Source organism: Mauremys reevesii, linkage group 7, assembly GCF_016161935.1.
Source record: "Mauremys reevesii isolate NIE-2019 linkage group 7, ASM1616193v1, whole genome shotgun sequence".
NCBI lineage: Eukaryota > Metazoa > Chordata > Testudines > Geoemydidae > Mauremys > Mauremys reevesii.
This window is the reverse complement of record NC_052629.1, coordinates 104,297,216-104,311,248: the sequence shown is the minus strand read 5'-3', so window position 1 is coordinate 104,311,248 and position 14,033 is coordinate 104,297,216. Positions and strand designations below refer to the sequence as shown.

Here is a 14,033-nt window from a genome sequence, read left to right as displayed (position 1 = left end):
GCACTAAGCCGTAACCTCTTCACTGATTCCCCCCCCCCCTTAACAGATTCAGGGGCTGTAATAACATTTAATCCTCAGAAGCTAATCTAAATGTAACACTCAAAAGAAGACAAAGACAACGCAAAAGAAAAAAAAATTGGCCACTGCCTTTTGGGACTCCTGCTTTATCCCAGGAGCGAGCGCATTAATAGAGCTTGGAATGAAATGCCATTTTATTCTCTGTAGCAGGGAGGGGATTAACAAGTTGTCTTCTCTAAACCCAGTCTGAGTCATGGCTCTCTGAGCACTGAGAAAAGGATGTGAAGCAAAGTGAAGGGTGGGGAGCACTGGTCTTTTATGTACATGCTGCTTCTTTTGTGGGTGGTTACTGATGTGCAGAGTTTGCTAAACACAGAAGGAGGGAGGAAAAGTTCTGAGTCTCCAGACTTTAATTCCACTGGTTAACAAAGGGCAAAATAATAATGCAGCAATTATAATAAAATCAGACAGACAGTGTGTCCATGGCAGTGCTCCAAGTCATCATAGCATGCAAACAACAAGGGCACGTTACTGAAGGTGCTGAAAGAACTGCCCATTTTCCAAGGTCTGTTCACTGGCTTCCTGTTGCTAGGAGGTTCTTCTTGGAAGAGAGACACAAATTGGATAGAACCCAGGACAGGACAGTGAGCAGTATGCAGAGAGGATGGCTGTGCAATTTCCTGAGATACTTCACAGGAAGGTGGAGTCTAGGTTCAGATAATGTGGTTAGGAACAAAGACTGTCACACAAGATCAGACCACTAGTCCACCACGCACAGTAGCCTGCCTTCAGCAGTGGCCAATACCTGGTGCTTCTCTTGCTGATTTACTATGTGGCCTGGGGCAAAGCACTTCATTTCTTGATTTGCCCTCCTAATAAGGCTTACCCACCTGCCTCACAGGCACATTGTAAAGACTCATTAGTTAAGAGCTGTACAGCACTCTGGGTATGTGAAGAGCCATATAAATACAAAGAGGAAAAAAAACAGTAGTGCATTTGGCCACTTGTGCAAAACTGCAGTTGTTTAAAAGGGCTGGAGAGTGAAAGAGAGGGATACTCAGATGCCTATAAATGCCACAGAACTCTGTGATTTGTGCTTCTTTGACCTTTGCTGCAGTATGGTCTCTGCAAAGTAAATTTAATCACTGTAGGGGAAATCCCATTTTCATTCCCCACCCTTCAGTACACTAAAATACAAATTCAAATGTGGTACTTGATAAAAGGTGAAAAAATGCAGGACAGCTGAGTCTGATTAGCTGTGTGCGCATGCAACGTAGACAAGGTAAGTCCAGTGATCCACCATGACTGATGGGATTGGTGTGTTATGGGCTGAGAGAGATATTATGGAATGGAGACAGAGCATCCTGCAGAGGGAAGAACCACCCCACTTCCCATTTCTTCTTGTTATACAGGAGCAGTGGTGGTCAAGTGCACTGTGCATGGGGCTGAGAGTTGGCAGACCTGAGTTTCATCCCTAGCAGAATCTGTGTGACCTTGTTTGTGTCTGAGTTTCTCTATCTGTATAAAGGGGATAATCAAATTTATTCACCTTGGTAAACTACTTTCAGAATTACAGATGGTCTAGAGCTTCAAGACTAAACAGCATGACTAGTCTGCTCCTTCAGTTGGTTTGTTGCTCACTGAGTTCGGATGGGGGTGGCAAATTCTGCATTCTTCAGTACTCAACAAACAATGCCTGATAAAGGGACTTTGTAGCATAAACAAATGTTTGGTCCTACCCAGTAAATTCAGAATACTGATACGTATACCCACAAAGGAACTTTCTCTCATTCCATCCAAGACATAGCTCTGTTCTAGTTTTAGGACTGTAAGCAATTTGGGCAGGAATTGTGTGTTCATATATGTTTGTACAGCACTTAGTACAATGAGGCCCCAATCCTGAATGAGCACTACTGCAACACCCCCCTCAACACACACACACACGCACGAAGATGGTGAGCTGGCAGGGAGAAGCAAGGTGGTCAGTATGATTAACATGTGGCACCATCAACCCCTAGATGGCGTATTCCAACACAGAGCTTAGGATGTAGGGCAGAGGTGGGCAAACTATGGCCCGCAGGCCGGATCCGGCCCATCAGGGCTTTGGATCCGGCCTGCGGGATTGCCACCCCCGTGGTATCACGGGCCCCGCGCTGCTCCTGGAAGTGGCCAGCACCACGTCCCTGTGGCCCCTGGGGAAGGGGGGAGCAGAGGGCTCCGCGCACTACCCTCACCTGCAGGCACCACCGCCTGCAGCTCCCATTGGCCGGGAACAGTGAACTGCGGCCAATGGGAAGGTACCCGCAGGTGAGGGCAGTGCATGGGGCCACAGGGACATGTTGCCGGCCGCTTCCAGAAGCGGCATGGGACAGCACGGGGCCAGGGCAGGCTAGCTTTCGTGGGCTAGCTTATGCCCAAATAAATGTGTTAGTCTCTAAGGTGCCACAAGGACTCCTCATTGTTTTTGCTGATACAGACTAACACGGCTACCACTCTGAAATCATTCAAAAGAGGTAGATGCAGTGGTGAGCTGGAGCCAGTTCCCACAGGTTTCCAAGAACCGGTAGCTAAAATTAGACCTCCATGGAGAACCGGTTGTTAAAGGGCCAGGGAGTGGGCAAAGAACTCTGGTCCGCGGGCTGGACCATCCTGTTGCTCCCAGGATTCCCAGTTGGGGAGGCTGATGCTACCCCGGCCCTTCTCCCGCTTCCCCCCAGCTGCAGCGGGACCAGCTGGGCAGCTCAGCTGAGCTCCTGAGTCCTCCAGCTGCTTTGAGCTGCCGGTAAGGTAAGAGGGGAGGGGGCTGCAAGCTCTAGGGTTGCTGGGGGGGCAAGTGGGACAATTTGCCCCAGGCCCTGCAGGGGCCCCTGGCCCCACAGGTATGTCTCCCCCTACCCCAGCCCCTCCCCCGCACCCCTCCTTAAATCAGAACTTTTTATAGGGAACCGGTTGTTAAGATTTTGGCAGCTCATCACTGGGTAGATGATGTGAGGAACTTTTTTCCCCCTCACATTTATCAGCCCTGCATAGCCTATCCTTTCCCAATAATCAAGGCTTCCAGAGCATGGTTCCCAAGCTATTTTTTCAAGACAACAATGTGAACTTCAAAACAGATTCCACATTGGAGCCAAAGGAGAGATCTGGTTGGGGGAGCGGGGGGGGGGGGGGGAGGTTGCTGCCATCTAAGTGAACCCAAAGGAAGTCTCTGTATTTATAGTGGCCAAAGTCTGCTTACTCTTCCAACAGAAAATATTACAAGAAAGGGCAAGTAGGAAATCTCAGACTGGCTGCTCTTAGGGGCACAAAGAGAAAGGGAAGGGACCTCTAAGACCCTAGAACATTCTTGCTAGATCTCAGGAAATCATTAACTTTTGTACTGATCTCAACTGTTTACCATTTTGAGGAATGGCTGCATTACCAGATGGTAACATATGCTGCAGGTCTTCATCTTGCAAGGAACAGGGGAGGTCAAATAAACCTCAAGGGAATCCAACTGAAGGCTGTCCTAAAAACAGGTTTGACACAGCCTATAACAACAAATACAGGATATAACCTGGGGTCTTAATCTCCTCTAAGAATTCATTATTTATGTTACATATCCTTGTTGTACGTATTCTCACCAACTGGCTACACAATTCTGGAAGCACACTCAGATAAAATATCTTCTCTCTGCTCCAAGGGGGCTAAAGAAAAGACTGTCAGGTCTTGATTACCACATCTACAATTTTTAAAATTTATTTTAATAACAATTTAAATTATACTAAGGAGAGTTCTCTGAAAATGTCTGGGATGTATCAGCACCTTGATTTTATAAGTACACTGCATGTGAGCTTTTGCAACAACCAAACTGTCCAAGCACCAGTGCAGAATTATAACAAGTTATGTGATGATTTGGCAGCCAGTCATAATAAAAAAAAATAAATGCAATATAATGTGCTGTGTGCCCCACTTACATACACCTGTATAATCTATTTATGTAGTTAAATATCATGCAGTCTGGACCTGATCCAACTGGACTGCATATGTTGTTACTCCAGTTGGCCAACTGTTTGTACAATTGCTGCTCTTAACAGTATAATTTCTCTGGACTCATGAATAGTAAAAAATTCTCATAAACTTATATTTTTTCTTAGACAGCTGTTAGTACATGTGGAACAATGAGTTGGAAAAGGCTACTGGCACACAAAAATGGATGAATTTAGACATGAAATGCACTATAGTGGCAAAAAGAATAGACACAATATTAAAGGACTCCGAGCCAAGATAAAAACCATATTTCAGAAAATACATTTCATCTGTGTCACTATAAACACACATGATCATTAAAACAGATTTTAGTGTTATTTAGGTGTCATCATTTATGCTATTTACTTTTTACATTTCTCTTGCCTGGACAATGGGGGAAAAAAAGTTTCACTTTGCTGGGCTAGTGCACAAGAACAGGAATGTCTGGGTTGCAAACACTGTGGCAGACAGTTTAAATGTAAACCAAAAATACTTTTCACTGCTATTCTAAAAGCCTTGAAAACATTCTAATCCAATTTGTGTTTTCTAGACCCCATCCTCATCTCCTTCTATTTTTATTTTCAAAGAAATTCTACACTTTGACCTCAACTTTCTCCCTTAAAGTTAGCACAAAGAGAAAGAGAGTTTACAACGGCTCGGGTCTCTAAATACTTAATCTGAGGTAACATCACACTTCATTTATGTAAATATCCAGGGGCTATGCACACAGAGTATTATAAATACAAACAAAACTGTTGAAAAGAACCAAAATGACTTCTTACTTTATGTGGTTCTCTGCACCAGTGGCTGCCTCATGGAATTGCTCTGATGTCAGCTTGTAGATTTCAGCATTCTGAAACAAAGCAAATATTGCTCATCACTCAAGACTGTGCTTTTTTGTACCCTACCCTGTGATGTAATTGTCTTCTATAATAAACAACATTCATTTCTCACCCAGCAGGCATCATATTCTGCTACAAAACAACTTAGGCTCCACCAATATAAAATATGAATATGAAAGAACATATGCACTTCTCAACAGATCACATCAAGGCAACAATCTTGAGTCACACTGATGAAGACACCTCATGTGGGGAGGGGTAGGCCTTCTGGCCAATGCTCAGCTTGTGTTATTTCATCTAAACTTCTTTTCCAACAGGAGTTTCCAATGCTGTTGGGGTTTGTTTTGTTTTTTTTAATTGCTGTGGGGAGCCTGTAGGTTACTGACTTGCAAGTGTCAAAGCTAGCTGCTAACACAGTTAGCCTAACAAGAGAATTATTATATTTCAACCCCACTGTCCATGTAACTTGCTTTTTAAGGAAAATTCCTTGAGCCATTTGTAGACTAGCTACCATGTTTCCTCTTTAACAGTATAGCGAAGAGTATCAGACTTGAGTCAATCTGAAAGAGTAGATGCAAACTTATATAAGAACCAACCACTTTTTAAAATAAATGAAGAGATGAGAGAAAAATAGTCTTGGGGGTAAAGACTGAAATTCACCTTAGGGCCCATCCTTGCTGCTCTCTTACCCGTCTCCTGATTTTTGTCATTTTATATTAAACCTAGTTCTCTTCCTCCCAACTTTTTCTCCAGTGATTGCAACTCTGGCCCTCCACGTCAAGAGACTGCAAGCATTGTTTAGTGGTTAGAAAAGGGAATAGGGCAAGTCACCATCTATCTATGTGTCTCAGTTTCCCTTCTGTAAAGTGGGGGGATAACACCTGCCTAGTCCACAGAAGTCTTGAGACTTCTAGCTAATGGAAAGGTTTATGACGTGCTCAGTTGAAAGGTATTTGTCATTTCTATACATATCTGCATTTATGTAACACAAACCACAGGAAGGAATTTGTTTCACAAATTCTGACCTCATAATCGCTCTTAGACCTGACAAATCATGGATCAGTAATCAATCCAAAATGAATTTTGCCAGCGAGCAGTCATGAATGTCTTTGTTTGCTTATTTGTTACATAATAGTCAAACTTCTGTGCTGCAAAATCCTTTTTACTTCTTTCAATAACAAAAGTTCAAATTTTAATGGAGCCTTTTTCTCTGCCCTGTAAACAGATCCAATGACTTCCAGCTCCCTGCTGTTGCTTATTCACAGATGAACCTACAAAAGACCTATGTGCCAATTAATTAAATGTGCCATTAAAAATGAAATAATGTGAAAACGTAGGGTATGAGTGTTATTCTCCATGAGTTTCATAAATCTCACTGTTTCTCCAATTACTTCCCAAGCAATTTTCATATTTCATACCACCTGATTTCTCAAAGGGTCTGGATTTGTGAGATCAAAACGAGAGAAAGCGAGAGAGAGAGAGAGAGAGAGAAAGGAAGGTAGGAAAATTAAGCATTTTTCCAGCCATAGGAAGTAATGCCATCAGACACCATTAGCCAGCAGCAATTTGCAATGAAACAGCAGCAGGCAAGGAAAACAGGAACAAATATGTTGTATGTGAGGCCCAGCATGAAGTTGGCATTTAACCCACCTAAGGAAGGAAAAAGCAGCAAACAGAGTTGTTTGCTGGTAGGACTGTAGAATTAAAGCACTTGCGCAAGGGCCTTTGTGTGGTTTATGAGAGAGTTCAGCCCAATGATTTTATTGTGACAGAGGTAGTAGAAATACTGATGATGCCACTGCTGCATCAAGCTCCTGCCTGAGCCCCTGGGCAACATTGGGTGGGATCCTCAAGCATGGACAGAAACACTGAGGCATGGAACCAGTAAGACATCACTCTGCCTCTCAACTTGGCTGGGAGGCAGGCAAATGAGAATGCTGATGGGGAAGGACACCTCAACCTCAGTGATCGGGGGGAGGGAAAGACGACAACCCTGCCAGACCACATGTCAGACAGCCTGGCAAGTCTGATGTGGGTGTCATTGGGGATTATAATGGGAGGTGGGGGGCGTAGGAGGCGCAGAAAGGAATTTAAAATGCCAAATTCAAAAGGAGAGGTAGGAAATCTAAGCACGGATTCCATTAACCCCCTTTCCCACCAATCTAGATTCCTCTTTGGTTTGCTTTTGGGTTACTCCTCTGTTTTTCATTTTGGGAAGACTTACTGCTTCCAGTGTTATGAATCAATATTGTTAAGTGCTTCCAAAAGAAGGAAAAGTTCCAGATTAGCCATTCAAACCTGGGCTTGCTCAGCAACTAGAAGTGTTAAAAAGATTTCCCCATCCCTTTGGGACTCTTCCTCTTTGGGGGTTTCTCATTCACTTCAGTCCTACCCTGAGCCAGATGGGGGAGCAGAACAAGGGGGCTGCTCATTCACTTCTGTCCTTGCTTCAGATTAACCTCCCTAGGAAGCCTATTCCAGAGTTTAATTATCCTTATAGTTGGAAAGTTTCCCCTAATATCTAACTTAAATCTCCCTTGCTGAAGATTAAATCCATTATTTCTTGTCTCACCTTTAGTGCACATGGAGAACAATTGGTCACTATCCTCTTTATAACAGTCCTTAACATATGTCAAGATTTATCAGGTCTCCCCCTCACTTCTTTTCTCAAGAGTGAATACGATCAGAGTTATAACCTTTCCACGTAAGTTAGCTAGAGATGCTCCCTGACTTATGCAAGCATTCTTGTGGAACGCCTTGCGTAAGTCAAATTTTGGGTAAGTCGGGAACGTATCTCCAACAATTACGCACACAAAATAAATAAATAAATAAGCTTACGGAATTTTTTCCACAAGTGCGGATTTCCGTAAGTTGGGTATGAGTAACCCGGGGAGCATCTGTATTCTAAACCTTTGATCATTTTTGTTGGAGAGAGTCCAGAGGGAGAACAATTTGTCCACATTTTCTTAAAGGGTGGCATTCAAAACTGGACCCAGTACTCCAGCTGAGGCCTCACCAGTGCTGAGTAGAACATGGCAACTAGTATAGGAGTGTTGTATGTAATATATCCAGAATGATATTAGGCATTTTTGCAATTGCATCACATTGTTGACTAATTCATTGATCCACTATTACCCCCAGAGCCTTTTCAGGAGTACTACTGCCTAGCCAGTTATTCCCCATTTTGTAGCTAACTCTTTTCTTCCTCAGTGTAGAACTTTGCACTGCTCTTTATTGAATTTCAGACCAGTTCTCCAAATCATTTAATAAGAACAAATTCCACACAAATGCCTCTCAATCTGAGCACTGAGCAGAGATGGTTCTACAGTTTTGGGGCTTTTTCCCCCAGTGAGAGTAGTTTTGAGAGTTCCTCACATTCAATCTACATCTGCAAAATGTGCTGCCTCTTGTCATAGTTTGAATCCTCCCAGTGTGATCCTGTGCACCACCACACTGTGACAGAACATTCCAGTGGCTAATATTAACCCAGGACTTTCTAACCGGCCTGAAAGCTCAGAACAGGCAGCCATGTGAAAATGCAGAACCATCTTACCCACATTACACTAGGTGACAACTTCGTCAGGTCACCCATAACCACAGATACTGTTGGTGTCTGAAGCTGGGCCTGGCTGTGGCATTGCTCAGCTCCAACAGAGACTATTGGCCATATATGGCGTAAAGAACCCTAAATTAGAAAAGGAGATTCAGTTGCAAGCCTGTATAAAAAATATGCTCAGAAAATGTCCCACACTCACAGTGTTGCCAACTCTCATGATATTTAATTTTTTTTTTTAAAGCCCCAGCTCCTGGTGACAAGTGGCTACATGAGAATTTGAGCTGCCATTAAAAAAAAATATTCTAAATTTCCAGCCCTTATGGTGCAGAAAATAAAGTTTGATACTGTGCCCCACATGAACCCAAAAGGCTTAAAGGAAAAGAATCTGAAATGTATTATTTTTATCTAAATCAAGTGAGTTTTGGGGGCCTGACTCATGATTTTTGATGTTTGGGGTTGGCAATTTTGGGATTCTGTCTTTAGAGTGTGAACAAGCGGCACCGATGCAGAGCAAATTCAAAGGGTTTACCTCTTCTGGTAAGTAATGGGTTGATGGTGAGAATATGAAAATATAGTCTCAGATCTCTCTTTCATACACAGACAAGTGTCTTGAAATAAAAACTTCTCTTCCCCACTAAAACTGAGGTTCAAAATAAATTTTGGTTAATTCCCCACATACACACAGGCTCCAGTATGTTTTCATATTCTTCTGCACTGTCTGGTTTCTTCCAAGAGAGAAAGCGGAAAATTCAAAATATAGCAAGGAAAGCACTTCTTGGTTTATTTCAGAAATAGAAATAGCTGAAGTGTCATGAGAAAAACCCTGCCAGCTCAGTTTTGCCCTTACATTGAAGTCCATTATATACCACCTCAGTAGAATGTGCATTGTTCACTATGATATGTGAAACACTTGACAAGAACGCGAGTGAAGTGAGAAAAACCTGAAACTAATCAGATTTTAAATGCTGTGCTAACCTTAAGCAGCAGCAGCAACAAAAAGCTCTAACACCAGAACACAGATTTATCCATCAGGTTAAGAACTGGGTCAGTGGATCAGAGGCTCTTTGGATATAAAAAGACAACAGATACCAAAGCTATCTTGAGGTATTTTGACACCTTGGTGTATAGAATCTTGTCAGTGGTCATAGTGCTTAAAGATACAAAGAGGATTAATGTCTGTTGAAATGTTGCCAGCCTAGATGAATGCTAGCGATACTTCTGATGAAACAGAGCAGGCCATTGGAGGCCTTGACAAATGCTGCAGACGACAGCTGCGGGATTAGATGGTGAAATCTGCCTAACACCTGACAGATGCATCACATATCTTGCCCCCCAACCCCCAATCACCATCACCCTGTCTGTGTGCACTCTGCAGCATTCAACAAACTTTCTAATATGTGGCCCTAAAGAAGCTGACAGGAATGGGTGTCTCCCATGTCCGCTAAAAGGGAGGAATATGCTCTAGTCCATAGGAGGATAAATACAAAATGAAAGGCGAGGAGAAGGGGCAAGACAAGGGAGACTTTACCACCTCCGTCACAAGTGTCTACAAAAGATTTTAAACCCCTGCTTCCCAATGCCACTAAAGTCAGAGATTAAGACTCACATAACACTCATGAGAAAGTGCATGTCTGCTGCCTTCTGTCATTTGCACACAGAGCTCATGAAGCAGCTGCTACAGATGTTTAGAGGAGCAGTTTCAAACTGGGGTCCATTGACCGCAGGGGGTCCTTAAGAGGGGGTTTGCACATCTGCTGGGTGGCCCGCTGAGGTGAGTCAGGGGGTGCTCCCTCCCCATGTGCCACTGTATGAAGCCAGCCTGAGCTGCCTGGCATCACCACTCTCCCCCGGTATGTTCCTTTGCATCCCCTGGTGATGCAGAGAAATGTTCGAGGGGGACAGCAACACACAGCGGAGCTCGGGGAGGGAGCGCCAGAGGTTTTCAAACTAGGAGTGGGGAGGAATGTTTGCGGGAGGGGAAGACAATTCCATGGGGCTCAGGGAGGGAGTGCCAGAGCTTTTCAAATGAGGGGGGCACAGAGGAACATTCGGGTGGGTGAGCGGTGACACCAGGCTGCTCGGGCCGGCCTTGCATGGCAGGGCTCGGGGAGGGAGTGCCTGAGGTTTTCAAAGTAGGGGTGTGGAGAAATGTTAGGGGGAGGGGAAGACAACGCCACGGGTCTCGGGGAGGGAGTGCCAGAGGTTTTCAAACGAGGGGGGCACAGAGGAATATTCAGGTGGGCGAGCGGTGACAGGTGGCTCAGGCCAGCCCTGCGAGTTGGGTTTCAGGGAGAGAGCGCCACCTCCACTCCCAACTAACCTCATTTGGCCACCTGCCTGTCTGGGTTGGAGGGCGTGCAACCAAAAATTGCAGCATCACTGCAGAAGAGAGATCTCTCCCTGCCATCAGAAGGGGTTGCCTCACAGCCATTCACTCCATGAGCAGGTACAGCTAGCCAAGGAGGCACACCACTGCTCTGCCCTGCTACATCAGCACTTCAGGGAGGAGGGTCAAATGGAAGGCAGAAATCTGATGGTCTCACGTAGCACACACACACACACACACACCCCCACACACCCACGTTGGCTCTGCATCACACAAGGATGGATACACTCTGCAGTCAGAAGCAGGAACACCCATCTGACTGATATCTGTAAGTACTCTTATATTCTCTGTCAGGGTTCCTCCCCCACTCTGAACTCTAGGGTACAGATGTGAGGACCCGCATGGCTGACCCAGTGATTTAACAAGAAACAGGGAAGAAACAGGGGGTTCCCCTTCCCCTTCCCCCCCCCCCCTCCCCCCCCCCCCCCCCCCCCCCTGGAGGCTTGAGAATAAAATAATAAACCAATTGGTTACAAAATTCAAAGAAACAAACCCCTCTTCTTTGGACAATGGAAAAAAATCAGGTTCTTAAAAGAAGGATTTTATTAAAAAAAAAAAAAAAAAAAATCTCTCAAAAAAAATAACTCAGGGTAATCCAGATTCAAGAGCCCAGACCCCCCCTCTCCCTTAGTTCAAAAAGTTACAACAAAACAGGATAAACTTTCTCTAGCAAGTAAAAATTCACAAGTTGAAAAAACAAAAGATAAACTCAAGAAATATGAGAGAGAGATGTTGTTCAGAAAGATTTGAAAGAACATGGCTGATGGTCCCGCTAGAGTCCCAAGAGTGACCACACCAAACAAAGAGCACAAACAAAAAACGCCCCCCCCCAGATTTGAAAGTATCTTATCCCCTTTTTTCCCTTTTGGGTCAGGGTGTTAGCCAGTTTACTCTGAGCTTTTTTTCTTTTTTAAAGGTAAAAGATTTGTGTGTCTCTGTCCAGGAGGGATTTTATAGTATTGTATACAGGAGGGTTGTTACCCTTCCCTTTATAGTTATGACACTCTCTTAAAAGATTACAAACAGAACATATTTATATGAAGTGTACACATACTTCTGTCAATCAGTTTCTCAGTTGCGGGTCAGTGACTAATACTGCATTTGAAAAGGGGTCCATCAACAAAGAAAAGTTTGAGAACATCTGGTTTAGAGAGTGCTCAAGACTGCAAATGTCTCCCTATGGAGACATTTGACCTGTGCTCAGCTCAGATAGCCTCTCTAGCACTGTAAACTGTAACTAGGGGTTCTCATCTCTAAAAATCCCTATAGATTGGAACCTGGTGATTTGATTTTTTTTTTTCCCACTCTCATAAATCTTGTAAGCAGATAGCAGATAGATGAATTCTTCTTTTTGGATGATGACCCTTTGGAATTGCTTCCAACATATACTTGTGCTTTGGTCTGAAAGAGCTGAGTTTGTCCAGCAAATACACACAGCTGAGGTTTTCCACTGTTGCTACGTGTAAATGTACATGAAGGATAATGAACAGGCACTCTTTGCAAATGGAAAAATGAACATATAAAGCATGCTACATGTGGCTCCTGGGAGTAATGGATTAAACTGAAGGGCATCTTTTATGAGAATTTACTTCCTTTCTCCTAGGTTTAGCACGGGGAAGATACAGGGAATAATGGGGGAAGTGCAGTTACTATCCAAAGGCAGCTTCTAAATGAAGCTCTGGTATTTGCTGTTCAAGCGTGGGCTCATCCACTCCTACTGGAGCCTGCAGTGAAGTCAGAGTGCTGAATCTGTGACACCCAATTCATTCCCTTGGCAACAGGCTGTGAGATCATAAATGCTAGACTAGGATTCACTGCAGAATCAAGGAGAAGAGCTACATCTGCAATACTAGCAAAGGGGAAATTAAACTAGTCAGTGGCAGGTGCCTATTTCTGTTTGAATAAATCTGCTGCAACTCTACCCATGGGTGAAAGCAAGATAATACTTAACAGCTATAGAAAGCTTTTCATATCCAAACTGCTTTACCAATACCAGCTCTCACAATGCCCCCCCGTGAGGGAGATGACTGACTAGCTCCATTTTGCAGGTGATGAAAACGAGACACTGAGTGGTTACATGACTTGTCGTAAACCACAGAAGGGCATGCATCAGAAACAAGATTAGATCTCAGGACTTCCTAGTTCCCAGTCCAGTACGCAGGCTATTGTATCAGATGAAGAACACACTTACAGTCTAACACTGGGCTTCGATAATGCTGGGGTCACATTCAGGAACCAGGGTGCCTTCAGCAAGAGGATTCCAGAGAGGATACACTAGTTAAAAGCTTTATTTGTATAAATACACATCCTGCTTTGTGCACAGGGCCAAATGTCTCAATACGTGCCCCTCAGAAGTCCAAATTCAGCAACTCTTCCTTTAGAAAGCCATTATATCTCATTGAAAATATGAACAAAAGTCTGAGTTTTAAAAACTTGATATAAAAAAACCTGAATTCTATTTCTCTCCCCACCCCCCACTTTCATGGAAACAGGTCTTAATAGTTCTTTAGAGGTCAGTGTCCCAGCAGCTCAATCCTCACATGTGGTTATGAGGCCAATAGCTTCCGGTTGGAAAGAGAAACAGTAGACAAACAAAAACTCAAAGAATGAATAACCCTAGCAATAATAAAGGGAACCAAAATGCGGAAAATCTATCATGTTATGTAGAAACAGGACTGAATTAAAGTAGATAGCCTGCAAAATTTGCTGTGAAACATCAGTGGTGCTTTAAATACAGAAAAGCAAAATCAGCTTCACGGAGAAAGGCCATAAAATGCCAGCAGGCAACAAAGACTCTCTGACAAGGACAGCATCGGGCAATGCAAAAGCCTCAGAATCCCATTTAAAATGCCTTGGAAGAATATCCTCACACACTCTCTTTCTAGTTTAAAGTCCAATATAGGAGTCAGAAGTCCTAGGTGAGGAATTCACAGTAAATGCCATAATCAATTATACCTGACAACTGCAGGTAAACAGGCCTCACCAGCATTGATTAAGCACCAAGGTTTTTCAGCATCTGCTTTACAGAACATTTCAACCTGATTGTACTGTACAGATAAAAAAGCACCCAAAAGGTTTCAGGGCATGACAGTTTCTGCTCAATGCCTCTACCTGGGTAGCCTGGCAGCACTGCCAGCCACACAGCAACACATGGATCCCACCAACAGATCAGGGTTACAAAAGCAGAAAGGTCTCAGCGCAGACTGCTCCTTACAACTCTAACAAG

At 43.8% G+C, this 14,033-nt stretch overlaps 1 protein-coding gene across 7 annotated transcripts in view; it reads right to left on the bottom strand.

Moving 5' to 3' along the window:
- The window catches only part of CHCHD6 (coiled-coil-helix-coiled-coil-helix domain containing 6), a 172,236-nt gene that overhangs the window by 69,920 nt on the left and 88,283 nt on the right, over positions 1–14,033 (bottom strand). For all 7 annotated transcript variants that reach the window (XM_039546036.1, XM_039546039.1, XM_039546038.1 and 4 more), the window contains one exon: positions 4,806–4,876. In XM_039546036.1, coding sequence (XP_039401970.1) covers positions 4,806–4,876 — 71 coding nt within the window. The remainder of the gene's footprint in view (positions 1–4,805; positions 4,877–14,033) is intronic.